General features: G+C 51.5%; 1 protein-coding gene across 1 annotated transcript in view; it reads left to right on the top strand.

The window, feature by feature from the left end:
• LOC137332237 (A-type potassium channel modulatory protein KCNIP1-like) overlaps positions 1-12,906 on the top strand; it is a 199,500-nt gene that overhangs the window by 69,999 nt on the left and 116,595 nt on the right. Inside the window, exon 2 of the mRNA XM_067995929.1 lies at positions 227-351. Coding sequence (XP_067852030.1) covers positions 227-351 — 125 coding nt within the window. The remainder of the gene's footprint in view (positions 1-226; positions 352-12,906) is intronic.

The following is a 12,906-nucleotide window of genomic DNA, read 5'->3' as shown; positions in this document are numbered from 1 at the left end:
TCTGTTTCTTGTCCTCTGCCTCATTGGAATCAGCACAGGCTTCAATCTGACTTACAGTGGACCACAATCTGCCCCATGGCATTTGATAACAAGGCCTGTTGAAAGGTTAAACAAGGTGTGTGCGTTTGTCTTGCTGCCTGTCCTGGTGGATAGTTTTTGTGATGTTCAGGTGCCCCACTGTCCTCCGGATTTTGCTCACATCTTTTTGTCTGTTTTCTTTTTACAGTTAAGGTTGAAGATGAGCTGGAAATGGCCACAGTTTGCCATCGGCCTGAGGGTTTGGGACAGCTGCAGGCCCAAACCAACTTCACCAAGCGGGAGCTTCAAGTGCTCTACAGGGGATTTAAGAATGTAAGAATCCTTCCTTCTATCTCAGCCACAGAACTCTCACTGCACCACGTCTGGCTTGTTTTGATTTGGCTAAGAACACCCTCAATTAAATCTCGTTGCGGATGACAATTAGGGGATAAATCCACTTAAAACAGACAGGTACACAGGGCGAGAAGGTAAGGAGGTCCTGGGGAGTTGTGTTCAGATAGAATCCACATGGATATAGTTGAGAAATAGGAAGAGAATTGTTGCAATTCTCAGTGTCTATATCTGGCCCCCAAAGAGTGGAGATCAGATCGAGGGTGAGACCTGTGGACTGTTCAAGCAGACATAACAACAGGGCAATAATATTGGGAGGCTTTAATTATCCCAAGATAAACTGGAGTAAAGGTGATGCATGTGATCAAAGTGGGGTCCACATTTTAGAATGTATCCAGGACTACTTCCTGGATCAGTCTGTTTCTAGTCCAATAAGGAAAGGAACATTAATAAAAACAGAAAATGCTGGATATACTCAACGGGTCAGGCAGCATCTGATGGAGAAAGAAACAGAGTTAACGTTCCAGGTCGATGACCTTTCGTCAGAACTGGAAGAAGTGAAAGATTTAATGGTTTTTAAGCAAATACAGAGCCAGGGAAAGGGGGGGAGGAGGAAGAACAAAAGGGAAGGACTGTGATAGGGTGGAGGGCAGGAGTGATTAAATGACAAAAGGGATGATGGTGCGAGGCAAGGAGGGTGGGAATGGGACAGGTGAAGAAACAAAAGATTGGTCTAGAGGAGCTGGAAATGGCAACATCAGAACCATTACCGACACCTGCTGTCCGAGAAAATGGGAGCAGTGGTTATGATCCGAAGTTATTGAATTCAATGTTGAGTCCGGAAGATTTGTTCTGGCAGGTGCTAGTAATGGTCCTGCTGCTGCCATTTACAGTTCCCCAAGACCCATCATTTGTTTCTTTACTTAGGAACATAGAAACATAGAAAATAGGAGCAGGAGTAGGCCATTCGGCCCTTCGAGCCTGCTCCGCCATTCAATATGATCATGGCTGATCCTCTATCTCAATACCATATTCCCGCTCTCTCCCCATACCCCTTGATTCCTTTTGTGTCTAGAAATCTATCTAGCTCCTTCTTCAATATATTCAGTGACTTGGCATCCACAGCCTTCTGTGGTAGAGAATTCCACAGGTTCACCACCCTCTGAGTGAAGAAATTTCTCCTCATCTCAGTCCTAAATGTCCTACCCCATATCCTGAGACTGTGACCCCTCGTTCTGGACCCCTCAGCTATGGGAAACATCCCCCCTGCATCCAGTCTGTCTGGCCCTGTCAGAATTTTTTATGTTTCAATGAGATCCCCTCTCATTCTTCTAAACTCGAGTGAATGCAGGCCGAGTCGACCCAATCTCTCCTCATAAGACAGTCCTGCCATCCCAGGAATCTGTCTGGTGAACCTTCACTGCACTCCCTCTATTGCAAGAATATCCTTTCTGAGGGAAGGAGACCAAAACTGCACACAATACTCCAGGTGTGGTCTCACCAAGGCCCTGTATAACTACAGTAAGACATCCCTGCTCCTGTACTCAAATCCTCTTGCAATGAAGGCCAACATACCATTTGCCTTCCTAACTGCTTGCTGCACCTGCATGTTTGCTTTCAGTGACTGGTGTACAAGGACACCCAGGTCCCTTTGTACATCAACATTTCCCAATCTATCACCATTTAAATAATACTCTGCCTTCCTGTTTTTCCTCCTGAAGTGAACAACTTCACATTTATCCACATTATACTGCATCTGCTATGTATTTGCCCACTCACTCAACCTGTCCCATTACCACCCTCCTTGCCTTGCACCATCATCCCTTTTTGTCATTTGATCACTCCCGCCCTCCAACCCATCACAGACCTTCCCTTTTGTTCTTTCCTCCCTCCCCTCTCTCCTCCCCCCCTTTCCCTGGCTCTGTATTTGCTTAAAAACCATTAAATCTTCAACTTCTTCCACTTCTGACGAAAGGTCATCGACCTGAAACGTTGACTCTGTTTCTCACTCCACAGATGCTGCCTGACTTGCTGAGTATTTCTAGCACTGTCTGGTTTTATTTCAGATTTCCAGCATTTTGCTTTTGAAGGAAGGGAGCGTTGCTTCTGGGAAATGAAGTGGGGCAAATAAGTGATGTGAACAATTGGGAAATAACGACCACAGCAGGTTCAATGTCAGAATGGACAAGGACAATGAAGAGTGGAAGATAAGGGTACTGGACTGGAAAGAGGCGAAGATCAGCGAGATAAGAAGGGATCTGGGAGAAATTAGCTGGACAGAAAACTTAGCAAACAGGTCAATAGATCAGCAGAGGGAAAGCTTCAAATGTGAGGTGGAGAGAGTACAAAATAAATATATTGCTACGCAGTGAGAAGGAGAGATCGACAAAGATTAGCGTCCAGTGGATCAACATCGAAATTAAAACTGAACTGAAACTTGGAAGGCACATGGTGAAGTTAGGGGCTAATTATCATGAAAAAAGTAAAAGGTGCAGTGGGAGATCAGACGGGCCAAAAAGGGAATGTAAAAACAGACGAGTAGATAATATAAAATCAAACAATGATCATTTTCATAAGCATATTGAAAGCAAACGAATAGTTAGAGAGAGTTCAGCCATTCAATGATGATGGGAGAGTGAGACTGTGGAGGATGAAGGATGATGGGAGAGTGTGACTGTGGAGGATGAGGGATGATGGGAGAGTGTGACTGTGGAGGATGAGGGATGATGGGAGAGTGTGACTGTGGAGGATGAGGGATGATGGGAGAGTGTGACTGTGGAGGATGAGGGATGATGGGAGAGTGTGACTGTGGAGGATGAAGGATGATGGGAGAGTGTGACTGTGGAGGATGAAGGATGATGGGAGAGTGTGACTGTGGAGGATGAAGGATGATGGGAGAGTGTGACTGTGGAGGATGAGGGATGATGGGAGAGTGTGACTGTGGAGGATGAAGGATGATGGGAGAGTGTGACTGTGGAGGATGAGGGATGATGGGAGAGTGTGACTGTGGAGGATGAGGGATGATGGGAGAGTGTGACTGTGGAGGATGAAGGATGATGGGAGAGTGTGACTGTGGAGGATGAAGGATGATGGGAGAGTGTGACTGTGGAGGATGAGGGATGATGGGAGAGTGTGACTGTGGAGGATGAAGGATGATGGGAGAGTGTGACTGTGGAGGATGAGGGATGATGGGAGAGTGTGACTGTGGAGGATGAGGGATGATGGGAGAGTCTGACTGTGGAGGATGAAGGATGATGGGAGAGTCTGACTGTGGAGGATGAGGGATGATGGGAGAGTGTGACTGTGGAGGATGAGGGATGATGGGAGAGTGTGACTGTGGAGGATGAAGGATGATGGGAGAGTGTGACTGTGGAGGATGAGGGATGATGGGAGAGTGTGACTGTGGAGGATGAGGGATGATGGGAGAGTGTGACTGTGGAGGATGAGGGATGATGGGAGAGTGTGACTGTGGAGGATGAGGGATGATGGGAGAGTGTGACTGTGGAGGATGAAGGATGATGGGAGAGTGTGACTGTGGAGAATGAGGATGATGGGAGAGTCTGACTGTGGAGGATGAGGGATGATGGGAGAGTGTGACTGTGGAGGATGAAGGATGATGGGAGAGTGTGACTGTGGAGGATGAGGGATGATGGGAGAGTGTGACTGTGGAGGATGAGGGATGATGGGAGAGTGTGACTGTGCAGGATGAGGGATGATGGGAGAGTGTGACTGTGGAGGATGAGGGATGATGGGAGAGTGTGACTGTGGAGGATGAAGGATGATGGGAGAGTGTGACTGTGGAGGATGAGGGATGATGGGAGAGTGTGACTGTGGAGGATGAGGGATGATGGGAGAGTGTGACTGTGGAGGATGAGGGATGATGGGAGAGTGTGACTGTGGAGGATGAAGGATGATGGGAGAGTGTGACTGTGGAGGATGAGGGATGATGGGAGAGTGTGACTGTGGAGGATGAGGGATGATGGGAGAGTGTGACTGTGGAGGATGAAGGATGATGGGAGAGTGAGACTGTGGAGGATGAGGGATGATGGGAGAGTGTGACTGTGGAGGATGAAGGATGATGGGAGAGTGTGACTGTGGAGGATGAGGGATGATGGGAGAGTGTGACTGTGGAGGATGAGGGATGATGGGAGAGTGTGACTGTGGAGGATGAGGGATGATGGGAGAGTGTGACTGTGGAGGATGAGGGATGATGGGAGAGTGTGACTGTGGAGGATGAGGGATGATGGGAGAGTGTGACTGTGGAGGATGAAGGATGATGGGAGAGTGTGACTGTGGAGGATGAGGGATGATGGGAGAGTGTGACTGTGGAGGATGAAGGATGATGGGAGAGTGTGACTGTGGAGGATGAAGGATGATGGGAGAGTGTGACTGTGGAGGATGAAGGATGATGGGAGAGTCTGACTGTGGAGGATGAGGGATGATGGGAGAGTGTGACTGTGGAGGATGAGGGATGATGGGAGAGTGTGACTGTGGAGGATGAGGGATGATGGGAGAGTCTGACTGTGGAGGATGAAGGATGATGGGAGAGTCTGACTGTGGAGGATGAGGGATGATGGGAGAGTGTGACTGTGGAGGATGAGGGATGATGGGAGAGTGTGACTGTGGAGGATGAGGGATGATGGGAGAGTGTGACTGTGGAGGATGAAGGATGATGGGAGAGAGTGACTGTGGAGGATGAGGGATGATGGGAGAGTGTGACTGTGGAGGATGAGGGATGATGGGAGAGTGTGACTGTGGAGGATGAGGGATGATGGGAGAGTGTGACTGTGGAGGATGAGGATGATGGGAGAGTGTGACTGTGGAGGATGAGGGATGATGGGAGAGTGTGACTGTGGAGGATGAAGGATGATGGAGAGTGTGACTGTGGAGGATGAGGGATGATGGGAGAGTGTGACTGTGGAGGATGAGGGATGATGGGAGAGTGTGACTGTGGAGGATGAGGGATGATGGGAGAGTCTGACTGTGGAGGATGAAGGATGATGGGAGAGTGTGACTGTGGAGGATGAGGGATGATGGGAGAGTGTGACTGTGGAGGATGAGGGATGATGGAGAGTCTGACTGTGGAGGATGAAGGATGATGGGAGAGTGTGACTGTGGAGGATGAGGGATGATGGGAGAGTCTGACTGTGGAGGATGAGGGATGATGGGAGAGTGTGACTGTGGAGGATGAAGGATGATGGGAGAGTGTGACTGTGGAGGATGAGGATGATGGGAGAGTGTGACTGTGGAGGATGAAGGATGATGGGAGAGTGTGACTGTGGAGGATGAGGGATGATGGGAGAGTGTGACTGTGGAGGATGAGGGATGATGGGAGAGTGTGACTGTGGAGGATGAGGGATGATGGGAGAGTGTGACTGTGGAGGATGAGGGATGATGGGAGAGTGTGACTGTGGAGGATGAGGGATGATGGGAGAGTGTGACTGTGGAGGATGAGGGATGATGGGAGAGTGTGACTGTGGAGGATGAGGGATGATGGGAGAGTGTGACTGTGGAGGATGAGGGATGATGGGAGAGTGTGACTGTGGAGGATGAAGGATGATGGGAGAGTGTGACTGTGGAGGATGAGGGATGATGGGAGAGTCTGACTGTGGAGGATGAGGATGATGGGAGAGTGTGACTGTGGAGGATGAGGGATGATGGGAGAGTGTGACTGTGGAGGATGAGGGATGATGGGAGAGTGTGACTGTGGAGGATGAGGGATGATGGGAGAGTCTGACTGTGGAGGATGAGGGATGATGGGAGAGTGTGACTGTGGAGGATGAGGGATGATGGGAGAGTGTGACTGTGGAGGATGAAGGATGATGGGAGAGTGTGACTGTGGAGGATGAGGGATGATGGGAGAGTGTGACTGTGGAGGATGAAGGATGATGGGAGAGTGTGACTGTGGAGGATGAGGGATGATGGGAGAGTGTGACTGTGGAGGATGAGGGATGATGGAGAGTCTGACTGTGGAGGATGAGGGATGATGGGAGAGTGTGACTGTGGAGGATGAGGGATGATGGGAGAGTGTGACTGTGGAGGATGAGGGATGATGGGAGAGTGTGACTGTGGAGGATGAGGGATGATGGGAGAGTCTGACTGTGGAGGATGAGGGATGATGGGAGAGTGTGACTGTGGAGGATGAGGGATGATGGGAGAGTGTGACTGTGGAGGATGAAGGATGATGGGAGAGTGTGACTGTGGAGGATGAAGGATGATGGGAGAGTGTGACTGTGGAGGATGAGGGATGATGGGAGAGTGTGACTGTGGAGGATGAGGATGATGGGAGAGTGTGACTGTGGAGGATGAGGGATGATGGGAGAGTGTGACTGTGGAGGATGAGGGATGATGGGAGAGTGTGACTGTGGAGGATGAGGGATGATGGAGAGTGTGACTGTGGAGGATGAAGGATGATGGGAGAGTGTGACTGTGGAGGATGAAGGATGATGGGAGAGTCTGACTGTGGAGGATGAGGGATGATGGGAGAGTGTGACTGTGGAGGATGAGGGATGATGGGAGAGTGTGACTGTGGAGGATGAAGGATGATGGGAGAGTGTAACTGTGGAGGATGAGGGATGATGGGAGAGTGTGACTGTGGAGGATGAGGGATGATGGGAGAGTGTGACTGTGGAGGATGAGGATGATGGGAGAGTGTGACTGTGGAGGATGAAGGATGATGGGAGAGTGTGACTGTGGAGGATGAAGGATGATGGGAGAGTGTGACTGTGGAGGATGAAGGATGATGGAGAGTGTGACTGTGGAGGATGAAGGATGATGGGAGAGTGTGACTGTGGGGGATGAGGGATGATGGGAGAGTCTGACTGTGGAGGATGAGGGATGATGGGAGAGTCTGACTGTGGAGGATGAGGGATGATGGGAGAGTGTGACTGTGGAGGATGAGGGATGATGGGAGAGTGTGACTGTGGAGGATGAGGGATGATGGGAGAATGTGACTGTGGAGGATGAGGGATGATGGGAGAGTGTGACTGTGGAGGATGAGGGATGATGGGAGAGTGTGACTGTGGAGGATGAGGGATGATGGGAGAGTGTGACTGTGGAGGATGAAGGATGATGGGAGAGTGTGACTGTGGAGGATGAGGGATGATGGGAGAGTCTGACTGTGGAGGATGAGGGATGATGGGAGAGTGTGACTGTGGAGGATGAGGGATGATGGGAGAGTGTGACTGTGGAGGATGAAGGATGATGGGAGAGTGTGACTGTGGAGGATGAGGGATGATGGGAGAGTCTGACTGTGGAGGATGAGGGATGATGGGAGAGTGTGACTGTGGAGGATGAGGGATGATGGGAGAGTGTGACTGTGGAGGATGAGGGATGATGGGAGAGTGTGACTGTGGAGGATGAGGGATGATGGGAGAGTGTGACTGTGGAGGATGAGGGATGATGGGAGAGTGTGACTGTGGAGGATGAGGGATGATGGGAGAGTGTGACTGTGGAGGATGAGGGATGATGGGAGAGTGTGACTGTGGAGGATGAGGGATGATGGGAGAGTCTGACTGTGGAGGATGAAGGATGATGGGAGAGTGTGACTGTGGGGATGAGGGATGATGGGAGAGTGTGACTGTGGAGGATGAGGGATGATGGGAGAGTGTGACTGTGGAGGATGAGGGATGATGGGAGAGTGTGACTGTGGAGGATGAGGGATGATGGGAGAGTGTGACTGTGGAGGATGAGGATGATGGGAGAGTCTGACTGTGGAGGATGAAGGATGATGGGAGAGTGTGACTGTGGAGGATGAGGGATGATGGGAGAGTGTGACTGTGGAGGATGAGGGATGATGGGAGAGTGTGACTGTGGAGGATGAGGGATGATGGGAGAGTGTGACTGTGGAGGATGAGGGATGATGGGAGAGTGTGACTGTGGAGGATGAGGGATGATGGGAGAGTCTGACTGTGGAGGATGAAGGATGATGGGAGAGTGTGACTGTGGGGGATGAGGGATGATGGGAGAGTGTGACTGTGGAGGATGAGGGATGATGGGAGAGTCTGACTGTGGAGGATGAAGGATGATGGGAGAGTCTGACTGTGGAGGATGAGGGATGATGGGAGAGTGTGACTGTGGAGGATGAGGGATGATGGGAGAGTGTGACTGTGGAGGATGAGGGATGATGGGAGAGTGTGACTGTGGAGGATGAAGGATGATGGGAGAGTCTGACTGTGGAGGATGAAGGATGATGGGAGAGTCTGACTGTGGAGGATGAGGGATGATGGGAGAGTGTGACTGTGGAGGATGAGGGATGATGGGAGAGTGTGACTGTGGAGGATGAGGGATGATGGGAGAGTCTGACTGTGGAGGATGAAGGATGATGGGAGAGTCTGACTGTGGAGGATGAGGGATGATGGGAGAGTGTGACTGTGGAGGATGAGGGATGATGGGAGAGTGTGACTGTGGAGGATGAGGGATGATGGGAGAGTGTGACTGTGGAGGATGAGGGATGATGGGAGAGTGTGACTGTGGAGGATGAGGGATGATGGGAGAGTCTGACTGTGGAGGATGAAGGATGATGGGAGAGTGAGACTGTGGAGGATGAGGGATGATGGGAGAGTGTGACTGTGGAGGATGAGGGATGATGGGAGAGTGTGACTGTGGAGGATGAGGGATGATGGGAGAGTGTGACTGTGGAGGATGAAGGATGATGGGAGAGTGTGACTGTGGAGGATGAGGGATGATGGGAGAGTGTGACGGTGGAGGATGAGGGATGATGGGAGAGTGTGACTGTGGAGGATGAGGGATGATGGGAGAGTCTGACTGTGGAGGATGAAGGATGATGGGAGAGTGAGACTGTGGAGGATGAGGGATGATGGGAGAGTGTGACTGTGGAGGATGAGGGATGATGGGAGAGTGTGACTGTGGAGGATGAAGGATGATGGGAGAGTCTGACTGTGGAGGATGAGGGATGATGGGAGAGTGTGACTGTGGAGGATGAAGGATGATGGGAGAGTGTGACTGTGGAGGATGAAGGATGATGGGAGAGTGTGACTGTGGAGGATGAGGGATGATGGGAGAGTGTGACTGTGGAGGATGAGGGATGATGGGAGAGTCTGACTGTGGAGGATGAGGGATGATGGGAGAGTGTGACTGTGGAGGATGAAGGATGATGGGAGAGTGTGACTGTGGAGGATGAGGGATGATGGGAGAGTGTGACTGTGGAGGATGAGGGATGATGGGAGAGTGTGACTGTGGAGGATGAAGGATGATGGGAGAGAGTGACTGTGGAGGATGAGGGATGATGGGAGAGTGTGACTGTGGAGGATGAGGGATGATGGGAGAGTGTGACTGTGGAGGATGAGGGATGATGGGAGAGTGTGACTGTGGAGGATGAGGGATGATGGGAGAGTCTGACTGTGGAGGATGAGGGATGATGGGAGAGTGTGACTGTGGAGGATGAGGGATGATGGGAGAGTGTGACTGTGGAGGATGAGGGATGATGGGAGAGTGTGACTGTGGAGGATGAGGATGATGGGAGAGTGTGACTGTGGAGGATGAGGGATGATGGGAGAGTGTGACTGTGGAGGATGAGGGATGATGGGAGAGTGTGACTGTGGAGGATGAGGGATGATGGGAGAGTCTGACTGTGGAGGATGAAGGATGATGGGAGAGTGAGACTGTGGAGGATGAGGGATGATGGGAGAGTGTGACTGTGGAGGATGAGGGATGATGGGAGAGTGTGACTGTGGAGGATGAAGGATGATAATGATGGGAGAGTGTGACTGTGGAGGATGAGGATGATGGGAGAGTGTGACTGTGGAGGATGAGGGATGATGGGAGAGTGTGACTGTGGAGGATGAGGGATGATGGGAGAGTGTGACTGTGGAGGATGAAGGATGATGGGAGAGTGTGACTGTGGAGGATGAGGGATGATGGGAGAGTGTGACTGTGGAGGATGAAGGATGATGGGAGAGTGTGACTGTGGAGGATGAGGATGATGGGAGAGTGTGACTGTGGAGGATGAGGGATGATGGGAGAGTGTGACTGTGGAGGATGAGGGATGATGGGAGAGTGTGACTGTGGAGGATGAAGGATGATGGAGAGTGTGACTGTGGAGGATGAAGGATGATGGGAGAGTGTGACTGTGGAGGATGAGGATGATGGGAGAGTGTGACTGTGGAGGATGAGGATGATGGGAGAGTGTGACTGTGGAGGATGAAGGATGATGGGAGAGTGTGACTGTGGAGGATGAGGGATGATGGGAGAGTGTGACTGTGGAGGATGAGGATGATGGGAGAGTGTGACTGTGGAGGATGAGGGATGATGGAGAGTGTGACTGTGGAGGATGAGGGATGATGGGAGAGTGTGACTGTGGAGGATGAGGGATGATGGGAGAGTGTGACTGTGGAGGATGAAGGATGATGGGAGAGTCTGACTGTGGAGGATGAGGATGATGGGAGAGTGTGACTGTGGAGGATGAGGGATGATGGGAGAGTGTGACTGTGGAGGATGAGGATGATGGGAGAGTGTGACTGTGGAGGATGAAGGATGATGGGAGAGTGTGACTGTGGAGGATGAAGGATGATGGGAGAGTGTGACTGTGGAGGATGAGGATGATGGGAGAGTGTGACTGTGGAGGATGAGGATGATGGGAGAGTGTGACTGTGGAGGATGAGGATGATGGGAGAGTGTGACTGTGGAGGATGAGGGATGATGGGAGAGTGTGACTGTGGAGGATGAGGGATGATGGGAGAGTGTGACTGTGGAGGATGAGGATGATGGGAGAGTGTGACTGTGGAGGATGAGGGATGATGGGAGAGTGTGACTGTGGAGGATGAGGGATGATGGGAGAGTGTGACTGTGGAGGATGAGGGATGATGGGAGAGTGTGACTGTGGAGGATGAAGGATGATGGGAGAGTGTGACTGTGGAGGATGAAGGATGATGGGAGAGTGTGACTGTGGAGGATGAGGGATGATGGGAGAGTGTGACTGTGGAGGATGAAGGATGATGGGAGAGTGTGACTGTGGAGGATGAGGGATGATGGGAGAGTGTGACTGTGGGAGATGAAGGATGATGGAGAGTGTGACTGTGGAGGATGAGGGATGATGGGAGAGTGTGACTGTGGAGGATGAGGGATGATGGGAGAGTGTGACTGTGGAGGATGAGGGATGATGGGAGAGTGTGACTGTGGAGGATGAAGGATGATGGGAGAGTGTGACTGTGGAGGATGAGGGATGATGGAGAGTGTGACTGTGGAGGATGAGGGATGATGGGAGAGTGTGACTGTGGAGGATGAGGGATGATGGGAGAGTGTGACTGTGGAGGATGAGGGATGATGGGAGAGTGTGACTGTGGAGGATGAGGATGATGGGAGAGTGTGACTGTGGAGGATGAAGGATGATGGGAGAGTGTGACTGTGGAGGATGAGGGATGATGGGAGAGTGTGACTGTGGAGGATGAAGGATGATGGGAGAGTGTGACTGTGGAGGATGAGGGATGATGGGAGAGTGTGACTGTGGAGGATGAGGGATGATGGGAGAGTGTGACTGTGGAGGATGAGGGATGATGGGAGAGTGTGACTGTGGAGGATGAGGGATGATGGGAGAGTGTGACTGTGGAGGATGAAGGATGATGGGAGAGTGTGACTGTGGAGGATGAGGATGATGGGAGAGTGTGACTGTGGAGGATGAGGATGATGGGAGAGTCTGACTGTGGAGGATGAGGATGATGGAGAGTGTGACTGTGGAGGATGAGGGATGATGGGAGAGTGTGACTGTGGAGGATGAGGATGATGGGAGAGTGTGACTGTGGAGGATGAAGGATGATGGGAGAGTGTGACTGTGGAGGATGAGGGATGATGGGAGAGTGTGACTGTGGAGGATGAGGGATGATGGGAGAGTGTGACTGTGGAGGATGAGGATGATGGGAGAGTGTGACTGTGGAGGATGAGGGATGATGGGAGAGTGTGACTGTGGAGGATGAGGGATGATGGGAGAGTGTGACTGTGGAGGATGAGGGATGATGGGAGAGTGTGACTGTGGAGGATGAGGATGATGGGAGAGTGTGGACTGTGGAGGATGAAGGGATGATGGGAGAGTGTGACTGTGGAGGATGAGGATGATGGGAGATTGACTGTGGAGGATGAGGATGATGGAGAGTGTGACTGTGGAGGATGAGGGATGATGGGAGAGTGTGACTGTGGAGGATGAAGGATGATGGGAGAGTGTGACCGGTGGAGGATGAAGGATGATGGGAGAGTGTGACTGTGGAGGAGTGAAGGATGATGGGAGAGTCTGACTGTGGAGGATGAGGGATGATGGGAGAGTCTGACTGTGGAGGATGAAGGATGATGGGACGCACGTCGTGACTGTGGTGGATGAAGGATGATGGGAGAGTGGGGACTGTGGAGGTGAAGGATGATCGGGAGAGTGTGTCTGTGGAGGATGAGGGTTGATGGGAGTAGTTTGACTGAGGATGGAAGGATGAAAGGATGATGGGAGAGTGTGTGGGATGAAGGATGGTGGGAGAGTCTGCTGTGGAGGATGAGGGATGATGGGAGAGTCTGACTGTGGAGATGAGGATGATGGGA

This window comes from Heptranchias perlo, chromosome 14 (genome assembly GCF_035084215.1).
Source record: "Heptranchias perlo isolate sHepPer1 chromosome 14, sHepPer1.hap1, whole genome shotgun sequence".
Taxonomy (NCBI): domain Eukaryota; kingdom Metazoa; phylum Chordata; class Chondrichthyes; order Hexanchiformes; family Hexanchidae; genus Heptranchias; species Heptranchias perlo.
This window is presented reverse-complemented; position numbering and strand designations above follow the sequence as displayed.